The sequence below is a fragment of the Anas acuta genome, chromosome 4 (assembly GCF_963932015.1).
Source record: "Anas acuta chromosome 4, bAnaAcu1.1, whole genome shotgun sequence".
In the NCBI taxonomy this organism is placed as follows: domain Eukaryota; kingdom Metazoa; phylum Chordata; class Aves; order Anseriformes; family Anatidae; genus Anas; species Anas acuta.
In genome coordinates this window covers 55,847,240-55,869,549 of record NC_088982.1, presented here as the reverse complement: position 1 = coordinate 55,869,549, position 22,310 = coordinate 55,847,240, and the positions used below count along the sequence as shown (strand labels likewise).

The 22,310-nt window shown below is 36.7% G+C and overlaps 1 protein-coding gene across 5 annotated transcripts in view; it reads left to right on the top strand.

Moving 5' to 3' along the window:
* RWDD4 (RWD domain containing 4) overlaps positions 1 to 22,310 on the top strand; it is a 43,643-nt gene that overhangs the window by 14,042 nt on the left and 7,291 nt on the right. For 2 of the 5 annotated variants that reach the window (XM_068681317.1, XM_068681315.1), the window contains exons 8-11: positions 18 to 367; positions 1,722 to 1,821; positions 3,280 to 3,421; positions 5,698 to 9,487. Coding sequence is in view for 3 of the 5 variants with exons in the window: in XM_068681311.1 (XP_068537412.1) it covers positions 18 to 80 (63 nt within the window). In the remaining 2 variants the exon portion in view is untranslated. Of the gene's footprint in view, positions 1 to 17; positions 368 to 1,721; positions 1,822 to 3,279; positions 3,422 to 5,697; positions 9,488 to 10,212; positions 10,394 to 12,949; positions 13,080 to 14,747; positions 14,930 to 17,587; positions 17,694 to 18,326; positions 18,480 to 19,994; positions 20,090 to 21,891; positions 22,072 to 22,310 lie in introns of those variants that run through there. The other 3 variants (XM_068681311.1, XM_068681312.1, XM_068681313.1) reach the window with 3 other exon arrangements.

Genomic DNA, 22,310 nt, shown 5'->3' with positions numbered 1-22,310 from the left:
TTCTGTTTTCTGCACAGAATTCAGGATTCTGGAACCTTGGAAGGCTACAATTTGCTGATACCCACAGAAGAGTGACTTGAATATTTGTGAACAACCCCTACTGTTGTCATTCCATTGATTTATTTTTTAATCTTTTTTTTCTGAAAAGTGCTGTAACAAATTGCAGAGAGTGTCTCGTGGAATTTTGTGGTTTCACAATGAAAGAAGGGGGAAGCAATGACGTAGGGGAAAACAACATCAATTAAAAGAAAATGGAAGGTTTCAAACTTCTGTGTAATTCATCTGCATTGTCATTAAACTCTTCCACAAAAGAAAAAAGTGGGCAGCTTATGGAAAAGTAATTTTTACTCAGAAACTTCTAAGCATGGTAAGAATTTTTAATCTAAGGATTTGAATCACTTATGATAATATTTGTCAATTTTAGTATGCAAAAGCCGTCATTCTTAGCTTAGTTACAGGATAGCATGTCTATGTATACTCATTGTATAAAGTAGGTCATATTGCAGACACAAAATAGTCAAAATAATTTTTAAGTAGGTGGAGTGCTGTCAAAGAGAGTTATAGACTTTACTATGAAGAAAGTTGTTTACCTGATATGAATGTAATTTTAGAGTATTATGACATTCTGTACTCTAGTCTTGTTCTTCAGGAATATAGAGGAACAACTTTGACTTCACTTTCCAGAAAGTTTCTGGAAAATCTAGTTGTCATAAGGATTCAAATGACATATTAATGAAGCTTTTGCCAAAAGCTATTTGTCATTAATGTATATATATGAATAAATAAAAAAATTTGTAACTAAAAATAAACTATGCAACACACAGTGAGAAATGCACTGATTAATGTGGTTCAAAACCTGTGTTGTGTTATCCCTTTATTTCAGCTCTGTAGGCTGAAATCCTCTCTGCAGTGCTGTCTGCATAACAAATCCACAGCATAATATCAAGGTTCCTCATCAAGTTCTAATACGTGTTTTCACAAAGTCCAGTTCTCCTATTATACATCCATTTTATGGATGGCATTTTTAGGGGAGTGAAAGCTGCTTGATTACTGCTATGCAAACAACATTGTCATGCCTAAGGCTGCCGTACTGCTCGCTAGAGTAGGCCACTAATAAATTTGATCTTTTTATGTAACAACGTATTAGCCAGCACCTGAAAGCTGCTTTTAAATTCAACATGATACATCAAACATGACTGAAATAACCATTTTCAACTATATTTTTGAAGTTGTTATACTTCAAGGGAGCAATCAGGAGTTAGTTAACCAATGCAAATTCACAGTAGGGCACCTATTTGAGCAATGAGTTTCTGTAGAACAGTTCAATTTTTATGATTTCAGGATTAAATGTCAGTGTTAATGTCTTCAGTCTTCATGAACATACAATGCACATATCTTCAGAAATTATAATTAGACTATTCAGATTAGTGAATTTAGTTCAGTTAGATTTTTTTAGGTTTGTTATTAATATGATACTTGCAGAAAGTATGACCAGCAACTCCTTGAGCAGTGTAAATGAAGGAGTTTCTGACTTACCATTGATCACCACTACCTCTACAGCCGTAATTGCCACTGGCATGTACCCTGCCATAAATGACAAGACAGATGCATATGTGAATACCTGTTTAAAGGTATTTGATATATGTATATATACATAGAGATTTTTTTTCCACAATAAGCAAAACTTGTATATTCATCTGCTTTGCATTTTTAAACATCAGATGCACCATCGTCTTGGTCAAAGATTGAACTGATCGAACTGCAAAAATTTCTGGAGGATAAAAATCAGTCAATGCTGAGAAATAAACTCCTACTATAAAGGTAAGAAATCAGCCCTAAAGAATCATCCTGCAGCCTAAATGTAGTAGAGCCATTCATTAATTGTTTGCAAATAATGTTTAACATGAAATCTGAATTTATCAGGTGGATTAATTATAAAAGCTCAAAAACTGAGCTTTTAACTATGGTTATTTTGTTTATCCTAATTTCACGGCATGATGAAAGTTCTCCAACTCCAAAAGTTGTAAGGTTTGGGGGCTCTTTTTTATTTAATTTAGGGGTTCCATTTTTTTCTTTTTTTTGTGAGGGTACAGTAAGTGCTGGCTTTACTGTATAAAGAAAGTACATGTTGTAAGCCTAAAATATGAAAGAAGAAGAGGGTAATGAAATAAATTCTTAACTGATACACACGCTGAGAAACCTGTTGGATTGGCTTTTGTACTGTATGAAGATCAGGGTTGTATTTGTTCCCTTTGCATGTGTGTTCCTTTTTTTTTTTTTTTTCATTACTCAAAATCTTTTGTTGGGCAAAAACTTGATGATCCTGTCATCACAGGGAGATTATAAAAGGATAAATTAATTAAAGGTATAATTGAAAGAATACAACTAACTGAAATAAAGAGAAGAAAATGCTAAGTGTTGCATCTCGTGGGGAGTCGAAAGAGGCACTTCTGACTAAAGAAGCAGTGCGGATGGATGACTAGCAGGCAGGTGTTGCTTAACACTTTCTGGGAACTGGCAAATCATCAAAAGAAAATATAACTGAAATGTACTCTAACAAAGAATCAAACTCCAGCAGATCCTGCTCATCTGAAATGTTTAATGTGTCATCCTCATTCCTCGAGCGTAAACCTGCTCGAATGTGATGAATAGCTGCAGCTTCTCAACCACCAGTACAGACTGGATAAAACTTTGTTTCAAGTATTTATAAACTGCAGCCTTCCAGGTTAGTACTTAGTTCCTTTAGTTCTGAAGTTGTTTGGTAGAGGAATAAATGTTTTTTCTTCCAATCCATTAAGGAGATTATTTTTCATTAGTCTGAAATTGCTTCACTCCTTTAATCATTGGAAGCTTTATTGCTAAGCCGTTGCATGAAAGAAATACTAAGTCTGAAAAGTTTCTTTCAACATTCCTGCCTGCAAATGAATAGTAACTTTATTTAAATGAGAAACAGCACTTTTCTCTTTATATTATGAAGTGCAGTATTACAAGGTATAATTTAAAGGAAAACTTCTCTTGAATCTTTATTATTAATGCCCGTATCAAGATCATCAAATAGCCATGTGAGATTGTATCTCCCATTTTAGAGATGAGGCCCAGGTGAGATGTATACTTATTAAAACAGAGGCATTGGGACTATATTGCCTATCTACCAAACTGTGCGGCACTTACCTGAAGTAACTGTGTTTTTTAATTATGTTTTATGATTAGAGCAGCTTCTTAATTTTCTGGTAAGTTCTCCAGCTTGTCTTTTACTTGTCTTCATGGCACATTTTACAGGTGTGTTTTCGGCAATGATCCTACACACAGGCAGCAAGCTTCGAGCAAATGGCTGAGCTCTTTCCAGGATGTATGTAAGATATTTCAGGAATATGCACCTCTTGCTCTCAGACAGGAAGCATCCACTAAACTTCTTACACAGGTGAGACTAGAAACCCAAAATGAGGAGAAGGTCACAGCTGGAATGATTAGCAATACATTATTTCTTAAAAGGAGGAGAAATTTTAATTTCAGTGATAAAATGAGTTAGGGACATCACCAGTTTTGGCACTCTGCAGAAACCTGTGGCAGGATAAGCAATACCTAAGTGAGCGTGTTACTGCTGTAATAAATACGTAAAGTAGAACCTCAAAGATGTTAATTCTCCATAACCATAAATGCCTTTTCCTGTTCAATGTACTGTTCAGTCCATTAAGTGTATGTAACTCCTACAGTCTCCAGGCTTCTGTTTGGGCCCTGCTAGGGGAGCAAAATGCCTGGACTTTGGCCAAGCAAAATAAAATACATGCTGTGAAATTCTGTTTAACTGCAGAGAATGAAATTACTACTGCAGAATAAGCTTAATAATGCAGTAATAATCTACCAGCAAAAGTTACGCTGGGGAGAATCAATGTCATTTTAAATCCTTGAGGAGGCATGATGAGTTAGAGTGATGTTGAAGGCTGAAATTATGTCATCCCTAATTTGTGCTGGATACCCCACTTCACCAGCAATTTCATCAGAAACAGTGGCACTGGCATGAAATTAAGGCAATGCAAATCGAGAATCAAAATCTTATAAGCAGTTGTTCATTTATGTTTAATTAAGATCTGTTTCTGCTGATTTATTGCTGTTAATTCTTTGCATTAGTAACAAACTCAGCTGTGTCTCACAAATCTGAAGAAGCCAAGGAAAGTATTAGGTATGGCCTAGAGCAACTTTTTCTTTCAGCTGCAAAATGAGATCTGAGTGGACTCATTGGGGTTTCAAGCGTGATTTTCTATTACATGAACTCACAGACAAAGCATTGTATTGATCTGTTGAGAAAAGGTTTAACACAAGATACCATGCATCAAGTTTTGGCTTCTTATGTTAGTTCTTTCCTTCAATCTTTATCTTAGATCAATTTTCTTGTCTGTGGTATGGGCTCCGGACTTCACAACGTAATTTGTAAAACAACATTATTGAGCACAGATCTGCTCTGTGCTTCTGCCACCCCCTTCATCTCCTCTCTTTTATCTCAGTGAAATGGGTTTGCTCATTACTTGTCTGAAGAGATGTTATTTTCTTTTCTTGCTGCAACCCTAAAGCTGTCTGGTAGAAACAGTAATACTTAAGCTATTGTCTAGGGTTGTTAGAAAATAATTTAGTACAACTTGTGCAGAAAGTCTTATTTATCAGTGTACTGGATATAATGCTGACATTACTTGGTTGTAGCAAGAGTTACCACTGGTTGCCTTTCAGTATGTGGTGGTTCAGCTAATTTCCATGCATGAAAGGTTTATTCTCTCATTGTATCTTCATTGCACCGGTGTCTATAAGAAAAATGGAAGCTAGAGCAAAGATGGAATCGACCCCATCAACAGCAGATTCCATTCCTCCTATCTTGAATTCCTTTGCAGTGACTTTTGGCAAAATTGAAATCACCCAATTAACATTGTCAGCTTTGCCAAGAACCTTATTTGAGGGAAAGTAGCAAAGATCAGAAGATACAGGAGCTGCAGACAAAAGGCTGTGTTATAAAGTACTGAAGTACTTCAAAAGTACTGGAAAAAAATCCCTTTTTATTTAAGTTCATATAAAAGTGGTCTTGAGGCTACCAAAAGCATGAGCAATTTGCCTAGTATCAGGTGAGGGGGTTCTAGGCAGCTGGCACAGACAGCAACCTGCTTACTGCTGAGCAAGGATAGCATTTGCAACATATTTTTATTTTATGAATAAAGAATTGAAGAAGAATTAGAAAATCAGATTGGTAGATTCTGGGAATAATAAACCTTTGTATTGAATTTTGCCTTTTCTATTAATTTTGATGTTCCTTTGTCCACACATGATACCTTACACAAGAATATTTTTTGATTTGCACCTACACAGGTCTGTTGGGACCTCCACTAAGTTGGTGACTTTGACCTCTACCTTTGAAAGTGTTTAGTGTTAACTAATGCAGTTGAAGATAATGGCATTTTTTCTGCATATTTATGAAGGCCTGTGTCTGCAATTATTTGAAAAATTTGCACATAAGGCAGCTGGTTTAAGAACTTAGTTTGCATTTTAGGTAACTTTCATGTGTACTTCCAATGTCATTATGAAATAATGGTGTTTGGTTTGCTGTTCGCAAGTCATGAAGTGTTATTTATTTACTTGTAAGACTGCTGGAAGATTTGCAAATAATGAAAAGGAAAACGTGTTTAGCTAAGTCTTTCTCTCTTTCTGTTTACCTAGAAATATCAATTCCAAGTTTTTCTCGCAAATACACTACATGTTGGGAGGAAAAGGCAAGTGTTTACAACAGGGATGAGGAAATTCTGGCACATTTGGCAGGGTCGAGCTCTGTGAGTTCAGCAGCAAGCTGCTGTTTGTTTTATGTTTGTCAGCATGAACCTATGTAGAACATGGCATGGTAGAGAGAGCTTGGAATGTCTCACCTGTCTGTAAAACTGATGTGTTCTGCTCCTTTTGAGTAATGGTTTCCTGTAATGTTTTAGATCAAGTGCAAATTCCCTTCCCCGCTCAGCCCCTACTGTCATCATAACTGTTTTTCTGGATCATGCCAGTGTGCTGCTTAATTGGAAGTGATCAGTTCAGACAAGCTCCGGGGCCATAAGCTATGTCTGAGCCTGAATGAGGCTTTAATATGGCCTCATTTCACCATGGGTATTTCTTTACCTTTACTGTCCTTAGCTTTACTAATTTTGCTTCCTTTTTTGTGCACCCAGCTAAAACCCAGTTGTCATTCCAGGCACAAAAACCTGCAAATCAGTTGTCCTATTAAACTGATATTGTCAAATATATTGTGAGCAAACGAGTCACACTCTTCTTATCAGGCAGGGATGCTGATCACTATGCTAGTGCTGTTCCCAAGCCAAGGAAGGGACAGGCATTGTTGCCTGTAGAGCTTCATGTTTTTTTATCAAAAAAAGTCAGGGCTCCAAACCAGACTTCTGGGAACAAGGGAAATCAATATTAATATTATTTCAGCTTTTGCAGCTATCATATCTGAGAGATGTTCTTCATATAGGAATTCTGGCTACAGTGTATTGTGTGCTGTGCCCCCGAGAAACCCACACAAGCGCGTATTTCCAATCTGCCGTATTTTGCACATGATATGCACAGCCATCAGTGCTGAAAGCAGTCTCAGGTCAAGAGTGCAGCAATTGTCAGAAAGCACTATTTTTCTGTCAAGTGAGCAAGGACTTTTTGTGGAAAGCAAGCGAAACCACCGTATTTTTTCCATTTGTAAGCATCTTTTCCAGTGTTCTTCCATGTGGCTGACCTGGAGGAACCAGGTGGTCTCTCAGATCCCACGAGTGGGAAATGGATGAAATTTGCAAAAGTAATGCACTGCATTTATTCAGCATGAAAACCTCAAAACTTTAAATGTAAAGAGATGCCATTTCACAGCTGCTCTGTATTATTACTGGAGTAAGGGTTTGGGTTAGTTTGATTCAGCAAGAATTAGTCAAAATCAGTTGGGTGGAAAGGTAGTTATATGAACGTACAATTAACAAGCTAGCCTAGAGAAATGGCCATCCCACTTGGCATAGTTTTTCGTGAGGGATTAAACCCCCCGATACATTTGAAGTGAAGTTACAACAAAGAAAGGATATAAAGGGAAATTATGAAGAAGCCTTTTTTCAGTTCATGTGGAGCTCTTTCTCTAATTACTTCCTATATTATTTTGGCTCTGTTGTGTCAGATATTTAGAACACGTTTATCTCTGTGTGATGGCAGATTAATCTTTGTTTTTTGACAGAGGAATTTCATTTTTCACAATGTGAAAATAAACGAATTTGGATTTCTTTATACAGTATGACAGCCTTGTTTCTCAAAGTAGCACAGGACTTCCCCAAAGACTTGTGACACATCAGTTTCCTCTCTTTTGTGTGTTTGCCCTTTTTCCTTTCTCATACAGGATCAAATGTTTCACTGGAAGAAAAAAAAATGGATGACCTAAAAAATCAGATAAAAGGTTGGTTGTAGAGTAAGAAGAGGTAGTATAGAATTTACAAATTACTTGGGAAAAGTGGCAAAGGCAGCCCCTCTCTAGCTTATGATTGCTTTCCTAGGTAAGTTAATTTTGATAAATTTAAACAGAAATATTTAAAAGAAAAAAATTTGCATTGTTGGAACAGATTTTTTTATTTTTTTAAATTATTGTTTACCCAGTCAATTATGCACTTGTCCTGGTTTTGGCTGGGGTAGAGATAATTTTCTTAATAGCAGCTGGTATGGTGCCATGTTTTGGATTTAGGACAATAATCATGTTGATAACACGCGGATGTTTCAGTTGTTGCAGTGCAGTGCAAGTCCAGGACTTGTCAGCTTCGTGCGCTTCCCTGCCAGCGAGGAGGCTGGGGGTGCCCAAGGAGCTGGGAGGGAACACAGCCAGGGCAGCTGGCCCAAAGGGATGTCCATGCTGTCCTGTGGTGCCCCCCCGAACAATAAAATGGGGGGACTTGGCTGGGGGGGTGGGAGGTGGGCAACTGCTGATGGACTGGGCATCAGTCAGCTGGTGGTGAGCAATTGCACCGTGCATCACTTTTCTTTTTATTATTATTTTATTATTATTATTATTGTTTTCTTATTATTATTATTGTATTCTTTTCTTATTTATGGGCCACTGCATTCACAAGGAGACCCCATGTTAAATTTAGTAAGATAAGAGCATTAACATCCTTGAGGGACTGAGCTGTGTGCTGGCAGCAGGAGATACCTGGTGTCACCTGTAGAACCTTATGGCCAAGAGATGCAGAGAAAATCCTGGCCTGATCTCCCAGCTGGCCCTCCTTGCAGCAGGAGATTGGACTAGAGACTTGCTGAGGTCCTTCCCAACCTGAGGTCACCTGTGATGGTAAGAAGGGACACTGTTTTCAGTGCTGCAGGAGCAAAGGAAAATCTTCCAAAATAATAGCCAGTCTGACATGGGAGAATGATTTCCTAATATCTAATATTTGTCCCTATAGACAAATATTGTGTATACGCACACATGCATTGGTGGAGTCAGTTATGTATGAGAAGGAGAAGCAGTTTTCCTCCTCACCTCTGTAGATAAATGCCAGGAGCATGAGTTTTGTGTGTCTTATTACAGTACTATGAGCATTATAACAACTCCATTCAGTCTCCAGGCCACCCAGAAGCAGGGGATTCATAAATTCACCCATTAATTAGCCTGCAGAGACCACAAGGAGGATGCAGTCCCACATGCCTACAAACAAGCCTGTCTGTACTGTACATAACTCACGCCCTAAGAACCTTGTGCTAGTTAATGTAAGGCAAACGTGAAGCACCATAAGGGGAGAGGGAAGTAATTAAATTAACTCTAGGGGAGGTTTCGAGGGTATTTTATTAATTGCTTTGAATTCCAATTAAAACTATGTATCTAGTGAAGAGCTTCTGATAACAAGTTCGTTATTTGGATCTGGCAGTTGAATGATTTCCTTTTCTTAAAGGAGAAAATAATAGAAAGGATTGTCTTTTATAGAATCTGCAAGGTGTTTGGTTTTTTTTGGTTTCTTTGTTGTTTTTTTAATCCAGAATGAAAGTTGTGATGTAAAAGGTATGCCTACAGCTTAGTGGTTTTTTTTTTTTAGGTATGATGCAACTCCATAAATAATTTAATGAACAGACCTTTCAGTTGATTCAGTTGGTACAATGCCTGAAGAAAATAGACTCAGTCAGTTGAAGACCATCCGTGTACATTGACAGCCATGAGTTCATGTGACTATTCTTACGTCAAATGCTCTCATGCTTGGTTACTGTTTTCTGATAGGAATGTTGTTTTTCTCCCAACAAGGCATCTATTAATAACAAAACATCTGAACTTGTTTCAGATCAACAAGTAAGCTTCTGAAAGGAAAAAAAATATATATGTGTGTGTGTGTTTTAACATAGGGATGCAAAAATTATTTGATCTATTGATGCCAGTGGTGAGAACAGAAATGTGCAATTAATTGTGTTAAACCTCTGCTAACAGATTGCTGATATCTGCAAAATCTCCATGCATTTTTCTGAGGTAACCAAAATTTCAGTACTATTTTGTAGCACAGGGGTTACTCGTGTTTATTTTAATTTTTATAGCTATTACAAACTACCATTATCATAACCCAAGTATTTAAGACAAAGCGATACAGTGTTTGCATCATTCTTGTAGAATGTCTTAGAATTGCATCCAATAATATAAATAATATAAATAATAAATTTGCTTTAATGTTCAGTTGATTCACCTTGTAAATGTGTAGATGTGTGTGTTTTGTAGGTGAGATATCAGAGACTTGAAAAGATATTTTCCTTTTCCACTGGAGCTAAAACTTTTGTAACAAATAAATCTTTTTGGTATGAAATTCATGAAACAGTGAATATTTTCTGAATCCTGAGAATAAAATGCTTTTGAGAAAGGACATCAAACTTTAGCCTCCAAAATATCAGTCAAGAATGGAAATCCACAAAAATGTTCTTGTCGGAAAATAAGTGCTTAACAAGTTCCTTATTTTATTCTAATGGACATTAGATGCTGAAAATAGGTTTCCACCTGGGACAAACCCTCAATCTCTTTGTTTTTCTCCTCTGATTTTGATGAGAGTTCAGTTCTAACATGAATCTTGCATCTCCTCTTTTCAATGCAAATGTGTTGAGTCGTAGCTCAGAGCTCTGATCTCAGTTCTAATCATTGCTCTGTCAGTGTATTTCTGTGTATTTGAAGAAGACTTTGGCAACCTGACTTACTTTGTTCTGTTTCAGGGCTGTTCCCTGGACCACTACTACTCTGCTGTTCTCTGCAGTAAGCATTACCCACCAGAGGGAGCCGAAGCCAAGAGCTGTCAGATTTTGATCTGCCTTCCAATTCCCTACTGCAGGTCTTCTCTTCCACTTCACAGGAGTTTGGATTCAGGTCTTTGTCCTCAGGTTAGCTTGGGAGCAGGTGAGAACTATGTGGAAAATCAGAACTCATGGTGCTCTTTGACGCAACCATGCTCCCTCAATATTGGGACAATAGAAAAGCAGGGCTATACTTGACTCCTTCTGAGAGGTTCCCTTAAGCATGAGGTCCAGCTGCCGCTAGTGATCTCTAGCAAGAGAAAGAAACCAGCAGCCAGTCTGCTTTACACACATTTGCAGAAAGGAGCTGGATTTAATCCATGGTATGCTTTCTTTTTATTTATAAAAATGAGGCCTGTTAGTGTTCTTCAAATCAACAAAGATAAACCATGCTTTAAAAAATAAGGTAACTAAGGTTACCTTATTTCAGTGCCTTCCATCATGGAAAATAATGCCAGCAAAACGTTTGTAAGAAGCAGCAAAAATCTTCCCGTTTGCCTTCCCTGAATCATTCCAGATGCTCGACAGTTCTCTGAACTCTACTTTCAGTGCATATGAGTTTGCAGAAAGATTTCATAGCAGTGTGTGGTTGAACTCTGGACTCTGGTAGCTGTCACAAGATTCACAGTGGTTTGTAACGCTGTTGGTACATGAAAGTTAATCCTTTGTAAGAACATCAAGTAGTTCTTACAATTCCTGATTAATTTCCCTAAAACTGTTTTAACTCATTGTACTTACTTTTCATTTTACATTATGACAATGGGATAAGCTACAACTAAATAGAGTACTAAAAACAAGGTGTTAGATACCTACAATACCTGAAGTGTCTTCTGTTTTCTTTACCTAAAGATTTTAGAGCATGATTTCAAGAGATTTCCTAGTTGTTGGAATTCTTTGTAAAGAATACAATGCTGCTGATAAGTCTGGATGGCTTAGATGAGCATTCAGAAGAGTATAGAGCTAATTTTTCTTGTTTCTCTCGTGAACTGACAAAATAAACGTTATTGTTTCTACATCGACAGGACCAAACAGTAAATCCTGTAGAATGGTGACAATAAAATCTGCATGTCATTATAGTGTATCCACTACTAATTGCCATCTGATAGGATGACTCATTTGAATTTTTATTCACTAAAGATGGTGGGCTAAGGCTAGAATTAAGAAAAAAATCATTTAGAAAAGGCATGATATGCTGACACTTAGAAAATGCTGTGGCATATTGTCGTTATGATTCCCTTACCACAAAAAGAAAAAAAAAAAAAAAAGTAGTGCTGTATTTTAACCATTCTGATGTTTGAAATTAAAGTCTTCTGACTTGTTCACATCATTACTTGAAGCATTATATCCATTAGCTTCAGTGGAACTCTGCCTTGAGCAGTATTTTACCGAATAAGGTCATTGTCAAGGAAGGTCCAACCTCACAGGCAAGTATCTTCCATTCTTTATAACTTGGGCCCTGGTAACACAATTAGAATGTTGTGGATCAGTGATTCCTGCTCAGATTCCCTGGAATCGATGGAGATCTGTTCATGAGATTTATTCAGGTAGATCCAGACAAGTTTAGAATGATGAACAGATAATAGTTCCATCTGCTTTCTACACCACTGATTGTGGGTAGACAGCCTGCTAGACCTCGTGTGAGATTATTTTTCAAACTCAAAATCTTGTCATACAAAAGCAGTAACAATCAAAATAAATAACCTCAATTTCAACTCATGTTTCTGCTCCTTGACAGCTTTTCAAGCCCCTCAGAGGAAGATACGAGAAAGTTGATATCAAATTGCTGTCTAATAGAGTTTGCTTTATGGCTTTCTCAGTTAGAAATTGCCATATATACTTAAACATGAAGTTTTAATAGATTATTTAAATGTTTTATTCTGTCTGGATTCTATCTAACTTACAAAGGGCTCATTATCCATATTTCAGCATTACAGAAAGAATGACTCATTTGTGTGTTTATTTTACCATCAATTTAGTTAAATAATGACATAACTTCTTGGGATTTTTTATAGGCATTTTCCAGCATTTCAATGGGAATTAATCTGTCAAATGTAGTAAATAGAAAGACAAAAGTAAAGATTTCAGAAAGATTAGCAGGAGACTCCTAAATTTGAAAAGCAAAGCAAGCCTTCAATTATATAGTTTACAATGGTTCCTCCTCAGCAATGGCTATAGAATAAATAATAGAGTCATATGACACTTTGAATGTACATTTTAGGAGTTTCTTAATTAAAGAAAATAAAAAGAGAGAAAATCTTACAACTATTTGTGGAAGAGAAGAGAGCCTGTATTACAATGCCTTTCAGATACAGTTACCTAGCTATGAAGTGACCCTTCATTTCTTTTATTTTTCTTAGATTGCTTTTTTACTCTCCTAATTATTTTTGACAGCTTTTTTTCCTTCTCCTTTGTTTCTGCATTTCATTCACGCTGACATTTCAGTTCTCTCATTTGTTTTATTATTCTCTCTTGCTTTTTGTGGGGGTGATACTTTCATATTCTCTGTTTTCACATTTCACTTCCTTTCCCCTCAGAGTTTTATTGTCTCATATTTTATTCTGAGGTCAGGGAAGAGCAGGGAATATATGGCAGCTGCATGCACAGGAAATATGCTCAGTTCAGTGTTTGAACCTGTGCTTTTTTTTGGTTGTTATTTCAGGTTTTTGATCAGACTGTCTCATGCCAGTTACTGCATGACACGTTTATTCATTAGATCCTCCTATACACAGAGATTGCTTCATACTTATATCGAGGAATTCAGTGAAAGATTATATTCTGTATGCACACAGGTTAGTTGAAAATATTTCCCCCCACTGAAAACTTAGGACAAAAAAAATCCCTTTTCAGAATTCAACTAAATATGAGACTTCGGTTGTCATATTTTTGTTATTTTTTTGTTAGATCTGTTCATAATTTCGTTATGCTTCCTCCATTGGTCTATATTTACTGTTTTGTCATTATATAATACAAATGTTAAAAGGAAATAGTATTAAAAGAACATTTTGTAGCTATGAATTCCCTCATCTCTTTATATCATCCGCTCAACAGTCTACTATGTCTTCCACTAATCAAGTGCTAATACAGGTACTTCTTCTGAAAGTAAGATGAAGGGCATGCTTTCCTGGTTTGATGTGCCAATCCAGCATGCAGTGTTTGTTGAGATTGTCAAACTGAAGTTTCTGAGAAACGGATTTGTGCTAATGCATGGCAGGAATCGTTCTCTCAGTTGGTGTCCTACCGTTATTCATCATTGCTCTGTGTAAACATTGTAGACACTGACAAATTACAGGTTTTTCCAACTATGACTAGTCCACTTCTCAACATACAACAATAGAAAAGGGCCATCATAATTCCTTCTGCAGTGGGTTTGACAGGATTAGAATGAGGAAGTCCAGTGTCTGCCACTCATAATTTGATTTTCATTTGCATTGGAAGTTTTCTATATTAAAGATAAAAATAGTTTCCATAGGGAGGTAAGACAAAGTGTGAGAGGATGGAAGAAATACAAGATGGCCATATTTTCAAGAGATCATTAAGAGAATAATCCAAAATGCATGTTGATGTATTAAATCCTGTATTTTGTCACTGGTACATCTGAAGGGTTTAAAAGCTAGATTTGCCAGGTGGTAATGACTTTGGGAGAACAGCAAATTGTAATGCATGCTGCATTGAGATTCAGTTCAGGCAGAGACGGGGCAAAATATCTCAAAAGAATGAAACTTAAACCACAGTAATCCCAGCTACTGTTCATGGTGTTCTTTTTTAGCATTACAATGTGTGATTAATTAGTACATATGGCAATCCAATTGAATAAAAAACAGATTTTTTATTCATAAACAGTCACTGCAAGAGTAATAACATTGCCCTTCCCCTCCTTGTCATGTCACAACTGGCTTGAGAAGTCCAATCAGGCTGCATCAGAGCTTCTGGGTTTTATTCTGTAATGTACTCGTCTAGTTGATTCTGACAGTAGAGATCTGATATTGTCGCATACCTCTTGCACTGTGTTGCACATATACATCTGGAATTTGCTCTGCCTTGTATATGTGCTTAGTCTTCAGGTTTTATGTGGTGATGTGACAAAACAAGGCTTCAGACAGCTTTTCTGTTTTAGTAGACTCTTCTTTTATGTTGGAATGGAAAAGAAGCCATGGTGTTCAGTGCTAGCAAAAGCAATGTGCTTAGTAAGCTTGGTATGCCAAGACTCTGTGACTGCTGTTCTGGGAACAGGAGGGAGCTAATCACTACTTCTTTGTGATTTTCAGGTAATGTAGGTTTAGAAACTATATTCTTCTCTAGAAAATGAACCTGTGCCCAATTTGGTGGCCTATGAGCACTTTCAAGAGCACCTTTTCTAAATTCTTAAGGAGTTTTTGAAAATAGTAGTGGCTGCCTTCCAGCAATGTGAGGTACCTAATTGTAAAAAAATCTGTGTTTTTATCCCTTTTTTTACCCAGCCAAGTTCCATTTGAAGGCAGAAAATTTCAGCAATGACCTTATTTGCACCTGCTTAGTTAATCATCTGGGCTCTCATCACATAGTATTCAGCCATATTCCAAATACTAACACCACTGAGATAATATTCAGGAACCTGAAGACCGTGGGCATATGACCAAGTTACCTTCAGTTCTTCTTGGAGGTGAGTGGTTTAATTTCTGTTACCATTCGTTCAATAAAGGAGAATTGTTTCTATGGATCAATTCACTTCTGATAGAATCATGTAGATGGAAATCTCAAATGACCAATATTGTCATTCCATATTCTTCAGTTACTGCACAGTCTGTACTAATGTATTTCAATAATCTCTTTTACTTTACTGTGATACATTATGTCATTTCCTACTGTTTCGCATGAACATCTCTAACAAGATTGCAATGAAAAAAACACAGATGGAGGTGAAGAAATTGTGGCAATGCACAATTGTCCCAGGCAAGTTCAAAATAGGCAGTTCTCTGATGTCTAAACGTTCTTTCAGATTAGGGGTAGTAGACAAGGTGTCACAATAGGCACAATGCTGTGTTTGAAAATGACTGAAGCCTTCAAAAGATGGTTCTGCTGTAAAGAACCGACAAAATGTCCTAATTCTGTAATCTGTGCCTGCGTTGTCTTGCCCATTTCTGAAGTAGCTTACACATTGCTGCAAAGGGCTAACCCTTTGCAATGGTGCCTTCACCACTAGCATAAATGTACACAATGCTAAGCACGGCTGGAATCATCCAATTAAAAACAAGTTTTGGCTAAAGAGCCAAAAGAGTCATCCTCACAGCGTCTTCCTGTGGAGACCTCTTAGAATCTCTCAGTCAAGTTTTGGAAAAAAAAAAAAAAAGTTTTTGTTTGTTTTGTTTTGTTTTGTTTTTTTTATGTTGAAAGCTCAGAACTATGAGAATGAACTCCTGATTTCAGTGAGACCAGGATTTCAGCCTTGTGTTGCAACCAAACACATATTTACCTGTGCTATGGAATTAAAGATCAGTGTGATAGGAGTGTTCAGAAGATACATGAATCAAGCCACTTTAAACTTGAAAACATAATAGAGACAACCCTGTAAGACGGATAACTACCAGTCACAGATTGGTGTGTGGGTTGCTTTTTTGTCTTGAAGGTAATGTTATATTCATGAATAGCAATGTCATAGTTATTACAGTGTGGAACATAGTAAAATCACAATGCAGTAGTGTTAGAATGAATAAGGGACTTGTAGAAAGCACTGAAATAGTTCTGATGAGGAATACAAACTCTTTGCCTTTACAGATGAAGAATTAGCCTCTTAGAGATTCTCCAAGGCCCATTTTACATGTACAAAATGCAAGTTTATTCAGTAAACTGGGGGAGGAGGGTGTGCATGCTTATGGATTTTTTCTCATTTATGTAAAACCTAACTAAACAGGACATTTAATTAGATAATTCATTATACAAAACAGGCTATGTGGTTTCTTTTATATTTTTACTGGATTCTGTTAATTTATCAGCTTTTGAAAAAGAAGTATGTGAAGAAGCAGGTTACATTGTTATTTGCCAAAGGAAGGAGTAGACAATTCTTGAGGGAGAACTGCTGCTTGGCCTTCCTGAGACTAGGTAGCACTTTGTTTCTGATGCTGCCTCATCCATGAATATAAGTATAGAAAAATCATATGCTAATTCCCTGTGCAACTAACTGCTAACTAATTTTAATAGAATAATAGAATATTCTAAATAATAGAATGTTTGTTTGGTCAACCGTCATTTTTTTTTTTTTGGAGTCATGATAATCATTAACATCAAAGACATTCTATTAAAATCTACTAGATACTCATGGAAGTGTCTCTAAGCAAAATTAAAAATGGAAAATAAGCAATTCTTTACAGTATATTGTGCATCTGAGTAGAAACTTCAAGTCTAGTTAAGATCAACTCTATTTGTTAGCTTCAAAGCTACTATGGGACCCAAACTGTGAGCTAAGGCTGCCTTCCTTCTCCTCTGAAAATGTCACTTTCCGGGGATAAAACCCCCTAACAGCAATAAAGACTTCACTGGAGCAGGAAGATGCGACTCATTCTTCCCTGTGCCAACTGCAGTGAATTGGTTTTCCCTAGTGTTTGTGAGGTCTGTGAGAAATGTTTGGATAAGATCTCTTGGTGCTGTTCCCAGAACATGTGATATCAAAGAATCCTATTGTTTTGCCAGAGACCTTTTTGTCATTGGGAATTTGGAGACTGGGTTTGCAAAGGGTCAACTGAGGCCAGAATACAAAGACAAAGCTCCTGTAGAGTCTATTCTGGCAGGCCATCTTCTGTCAAAGGCCACTGTATTTCTTCATCTACGAGAATTAGTGACCGTAGCTGCCTAAGAAGTGGGAAATAGGAACTGTGACTATGCTCACTGTGATACTAAGTAGCATCATTGTCTCTCTAGACATCACTCTAGACCAGTGGTCTCCAAACGTTTTTTTCATCTGTAGCCCACATTTTTTCTCTACTGGCAAGACAGTCCTGGGTGAACTGAAGGTAAGCACACTGACAGTTTATCTCACTACTTTTCTTGGACCTCATAAAGTCTAAAGCTGTAAACAGTCTGTTTGACTTCTGAGTAAATGCAAGAAATTTATCTTCAATCCACCATTGCTGTTCATTGTAATTTAAGATGCAAGCTATCATCACTTGCTTACAAAAGATGAAAAATAAGCAGGTTTTCCAGAAACCTTACACTTGTAGTGACCAACTAGTAAATGGTTTGTGTATCTTCCTTCCAAGGAATTTTGTTTCAATGAATGTGGTCAAAAGGTTGTATCAAGTGACAAATGGCATTTTTTTTTTTCCAGAACCTTGCAGACTGGAGAAGGAGGTAAAACAAGAAATGGAAAGACTGCAACTTACTGTTGGAAAACATAATGTCATTGATCAGTACTGCTTAGTGGAGATGAAAAGGTGAGAAACAACATCTTAATATGCCTTTTCTTGCAAGTATGATTAATTTGTATGAGATGAGGTAGGTGGGATTACTCTGTCTTCTATTTTCATGTATTTGTAATTACATTTTTTGAAATGTGTTGCGTTCTAGGTGCTATAATACAAATAACCAAATGCCCTGTTGTTATACAATGTGATAAGAAATTATATCACATAGTGAAACAAATTATTTCAGCATCTGGTATGATGCAGATCTTTTTTTAAAAAAAGACACAAAATTCACAGCATCACAGTTTCTCTCAAATCCCAAGATACTGTTCGGCTTACTGACAGGTATGTTATGCAACACCTGTTAGAATGCTGAGAAACTGTTTTGTCCTACATGATGTTCCTTTATTTTTTTATTTATTTATTTTTAAATGTCACTCCTTTCTATCTTGCTCTAAGTCCATAGTTTCCATTATGATCTGGTATCAGAAAGTTCTTGATTAGGCAAGTGTTTGACAGTCATGGTCATAATTAAGTCCACACCTTGATTGCTTAATTTTCTAAGTGGAAATTCTATTGATACAAATCTGCAGAAAAGGTCTTGAACTTATGACTGACTTATCAGAGATCTCATAACCACGTACCCTGTCTCACTGTGTTCAGTTTGCAAGCCCATATTCTTGAAACTAGCACATCCATCCTCATTCAATACACTGCTGTCTTGACTTACATTGGCCACTGTCTGGTGCTTCTCAACTACAGCGAAGAAGAGAAAATTGACTGTATCACACTGTTCAACTTAGAAACTGGAATGGTGGGTATTGTGTTTTGTAAGCTTAAATGCACTGTTCACATTGAAAAGCGGCTGCTAGATGTGATATTTATAAAAATAACTGAGAGTTTAGAGTGCAGATATTTGCATGAAAGTGCTCAGAATTGATCAGCAAAGTGAGAAGTACTTACTGAACATGTTCTCTTGCTGCTAAAAATTCATGAAGTCATTTTGCCACTCATTTTCCCTTCCACCAAAAATTAGCACTTATCAAAGAAAATACTGCGAAACATTCTTCCTGTGTTTTTTGAATGAGTAGAAACCAAAGCATAGTATCCAGGTTTGCTGCTTAAAATATATGAACATCTATCACATTTTCTGTGAGCATGAAGAATATTACTACTTTGTGAGTAGTTAATTACATATGCAACAAGAATTCAGAACTGGAAATCCCTTTAAGAGGTCATTTATTTCAGCAGGTCTCAAATGTATTGTTATAATATTGTTTCCCTGGGAAGATAAAGGACAGCATTGCACGTGGACTTTGTACCACTATGGTAACATAGCCTCCAACACCATTCAGCTTTTCCCACTCTAAGTTCCCACTTTCAGCTGGGGAATGTGAGGAACATGCAACAAGTGTCCACCCGGCTGGCTGCTGCTGGTGATACTCAGAATTTGCCCTTATGTAGGAGGTATGTGCTGGCTCTGCTCCCCTCCTGTACCACAGGCAGAGAGCAATACATTCTTCAAATAGCTTTCAGAGAGAAGTTATAGGGGAAAAGGTAGGAAGAAGGAGAAAGATAAGATTAAATTCTCCTTGAGCCTTGTCTAGGTCTCCAGCAGTGTGTCAGTGCCTTCCCACAGCTGAAGAACTGCTGATCCAATCCATTTCCCATGCCCATAGGCAGGATTGTGTATAATTAAACCACCACTGACGTGTTTGTTTAGCCTGTCTTGTAGCACCTTTGTCACTGGAGATCTTTAGTTTTCGAAGTAATATATTCTAGTGCTTCACTGTCATTATGATTGGTCAGTTCTTTTTTTTTTTTTTTTTTTATTTTTTATTTTTTTCCTAAAGCCTTAATTAAACCTTCAGTGCTCAATCTGAAGGACATGAATTGTTGTACTTCTCACTTAGGTTATTCCTTTCCTCTCACAAGTAAACTTTCACTTAACTGAGGGCTCTCATTCACGTCAGTTTTCTTGCTTCTAGGCTTTGTTCTATGTTTCATTAGAAGTCATTGTCTTCTACAACTCTTCTCTTGTTGCTTATTTGAACTCCATCTACCATTAAGTGTGGTTTCCAAAACTTAGAGTTTCAGAATGTCTTAAAACAACTTCCTTATTTATTCGTACAAGATTTTGTCTTATTTTGCAATGACACAAAATTATGCCATGTTTATCCTGTCCTCCTAAAAATCTGTTTTTTAATTATAATTGATTATTGTACTATACTAAATAATCCTTAAAGTGCTATTCCTTAGACTAATATCAAATTAAGAATAACGTTTACCTGACATGCATGTACTTAAAATGACTGTTTTTCTAAATTTCAGGTTAAAAAATAATTGAAAAATTAACCAACTGTGTACTTCGTGGCAATTACAGATGATCCCAGTGGAATTGTTTTTGGAGTCATGATGGAAATCAGGTAAATTCCTGAATATGTTCCTGTTTTGTTATTACCTGTATGGCACACATAATCATTAGTTCAAGCTCCTGTAATGAATGACTTGCTGAGACAGGATAAATGAGGAAGCTGGCTAATGCTGACAAAGTAATTTCACAAAACACAAATAATTGAATAGATTCTGTGCTTCTGCTACTGAATCAGAGATCAGTGATCTTTAATGGATTTTGTTTTAAACAGAAATCTGCTTGAAATGATAGACTGAAAGAAACTATGCCAAAGTTATACAGTCTGTATTTTAATGAAGTTGCTTATATTAGTACATGTTCAACTGAAACTCATAATACCCTCTTATATAATATTAATGTAATATAATAAAGATATAATAAATATTATATCTTCCTATGTTGTTCAAAAGCAAGGCAAAAACTGCAATACCACAGTCATTGCTTCAGTTCCTTGCCATTGAGCATAAAAACCCTGACCCAGCAGAAGGGTAGCCCTGTTTTAGAGCCTGGAGTTAGAAGACTTCAACTAGGATACCTTAGTTAGATGCTTTCAGTCGATGCACTTAAGCTAAGCCTTCAGTGAAAACCTGGGCACTTTGCTGAAAGCACAAGGACTATCTTAATGGAATGAGCTTAGAGCCATCTCATTAATCAGGATTTGCATGACTGGCTTTAGTTCAGGAGCATTTATCTAGCGCCTCTTCTCAATTTTGCTATGCAAGGCAAAAGTAAAGTTTCAGCATCATTGTGTGTCCATGGGTTTGTTGTGTTTTTTTGTTTTTTTTTTTTTTTTTAAATATTGAGCCAGTTTTTGAACAGTCAGCTTTGTGTAGATTCCATATTTTACTGGTGCACAGTTTGAAATTGAACCTGATTCAGTAATTTGGGCTGTTGAATAGGAGCATACACTGCTGAAAGTGTGTAACTGCACAATGCTTTTGGAGAAATGGCTGGAGAGGACAGACACAAGCTGTTAGAAAATGATTATATGTTTGGAAGTAAAAGGTATTTGAGAGCAGTCAGCCTTGGAGAACTTAGCTTCAGCTATAAAGCCTTGAATGAAAGTATGTCTTTCATTATTATGCTCATTAGATAATTGCATTTAGAAGCTGTGCTGAATTTAGTGAGAAGGGAAAATAGGACTAGAATCTGGGCACATTCTGCTTATCTTTGTGGGGATTTACATTGGCCATAAGGTTTGAGAAAGAGCCTTAACAAGTGATCTGTTGTTTTGGCAAGCATACAAACCCAATCTTAATAACAACTTCTTCCTATTGAATTTTTTAAATCAACTTCTGCTTAGAGGCTGTATTCCAAAATACCAAGGTTTTTTTCTTTTTTTTTTTTTTTTTTTTAGATACAGGAATATTTCTGGTTACAGTCAGCAAGATCCTCCTGCGATGCACTTGCAGGATTTGAAGTATTAAGAAAAGTTTTAAGCTGCTTTTTTGTTCATTTAATTCTTGTAAGTTTTAGTAGCCTTTTACAGTTGGCAGTTCCTGAAGCTGCAGCTGAATCACTCTAGTGCATGCCACAAAATCAAGCCTTTGAAATTCGTGGGTGCTTTCTTATCTGCTGTTGTTGTCTGCACTTGTTGGCATGAGGCGCAAGTCATTAAATACAAGAGAGAGAGTTGTTATCAAAAAAGAATTTATTTAATAAGAGACTTATGTCTGACCTGCTTCCCCAAATCAATTCTATCTCCATGGCAACAGTCACAAGTGTGTGACAAAATATTCAGGATTTCTCTAAAGAAAAATTAAAATACTTAAAATGTCACTTTTCCTGGAAGCATCATATTTTATCCTTGAACAGGTTTCCAAAGCGCGTACATAGCACATGTACAGGAAGAAGAGCCTTTTGGCTCAGTAAAGCTTCATCAGCTAATGCATCAGAGTACATCTCCCCGTGACAAACAGGGCCCACTGCAGCACAGACATAAGAATTAACACATGCTTTGGTAACTTACCTGATCTGGTGATGCTTTGAAAATAGGTAGGTATTTCTTCTGAAGTCAACTTTAGAGTAGCTTTGGTATGGTAATCATCGTGGTTTAGACTACAAGTTTATTACGATGTTCTTTATGTTGAAATCACCCAGAAGTACCTTTACAGTTTACCACAAATATTTTAATAGCATAAGAGGGGAAGGACTCAAAATTATTCTCACATTCTATCACTAAATAAAATGCAATTGTAACATAGATGAATTTGTTATTCTGGTGTACACTATCA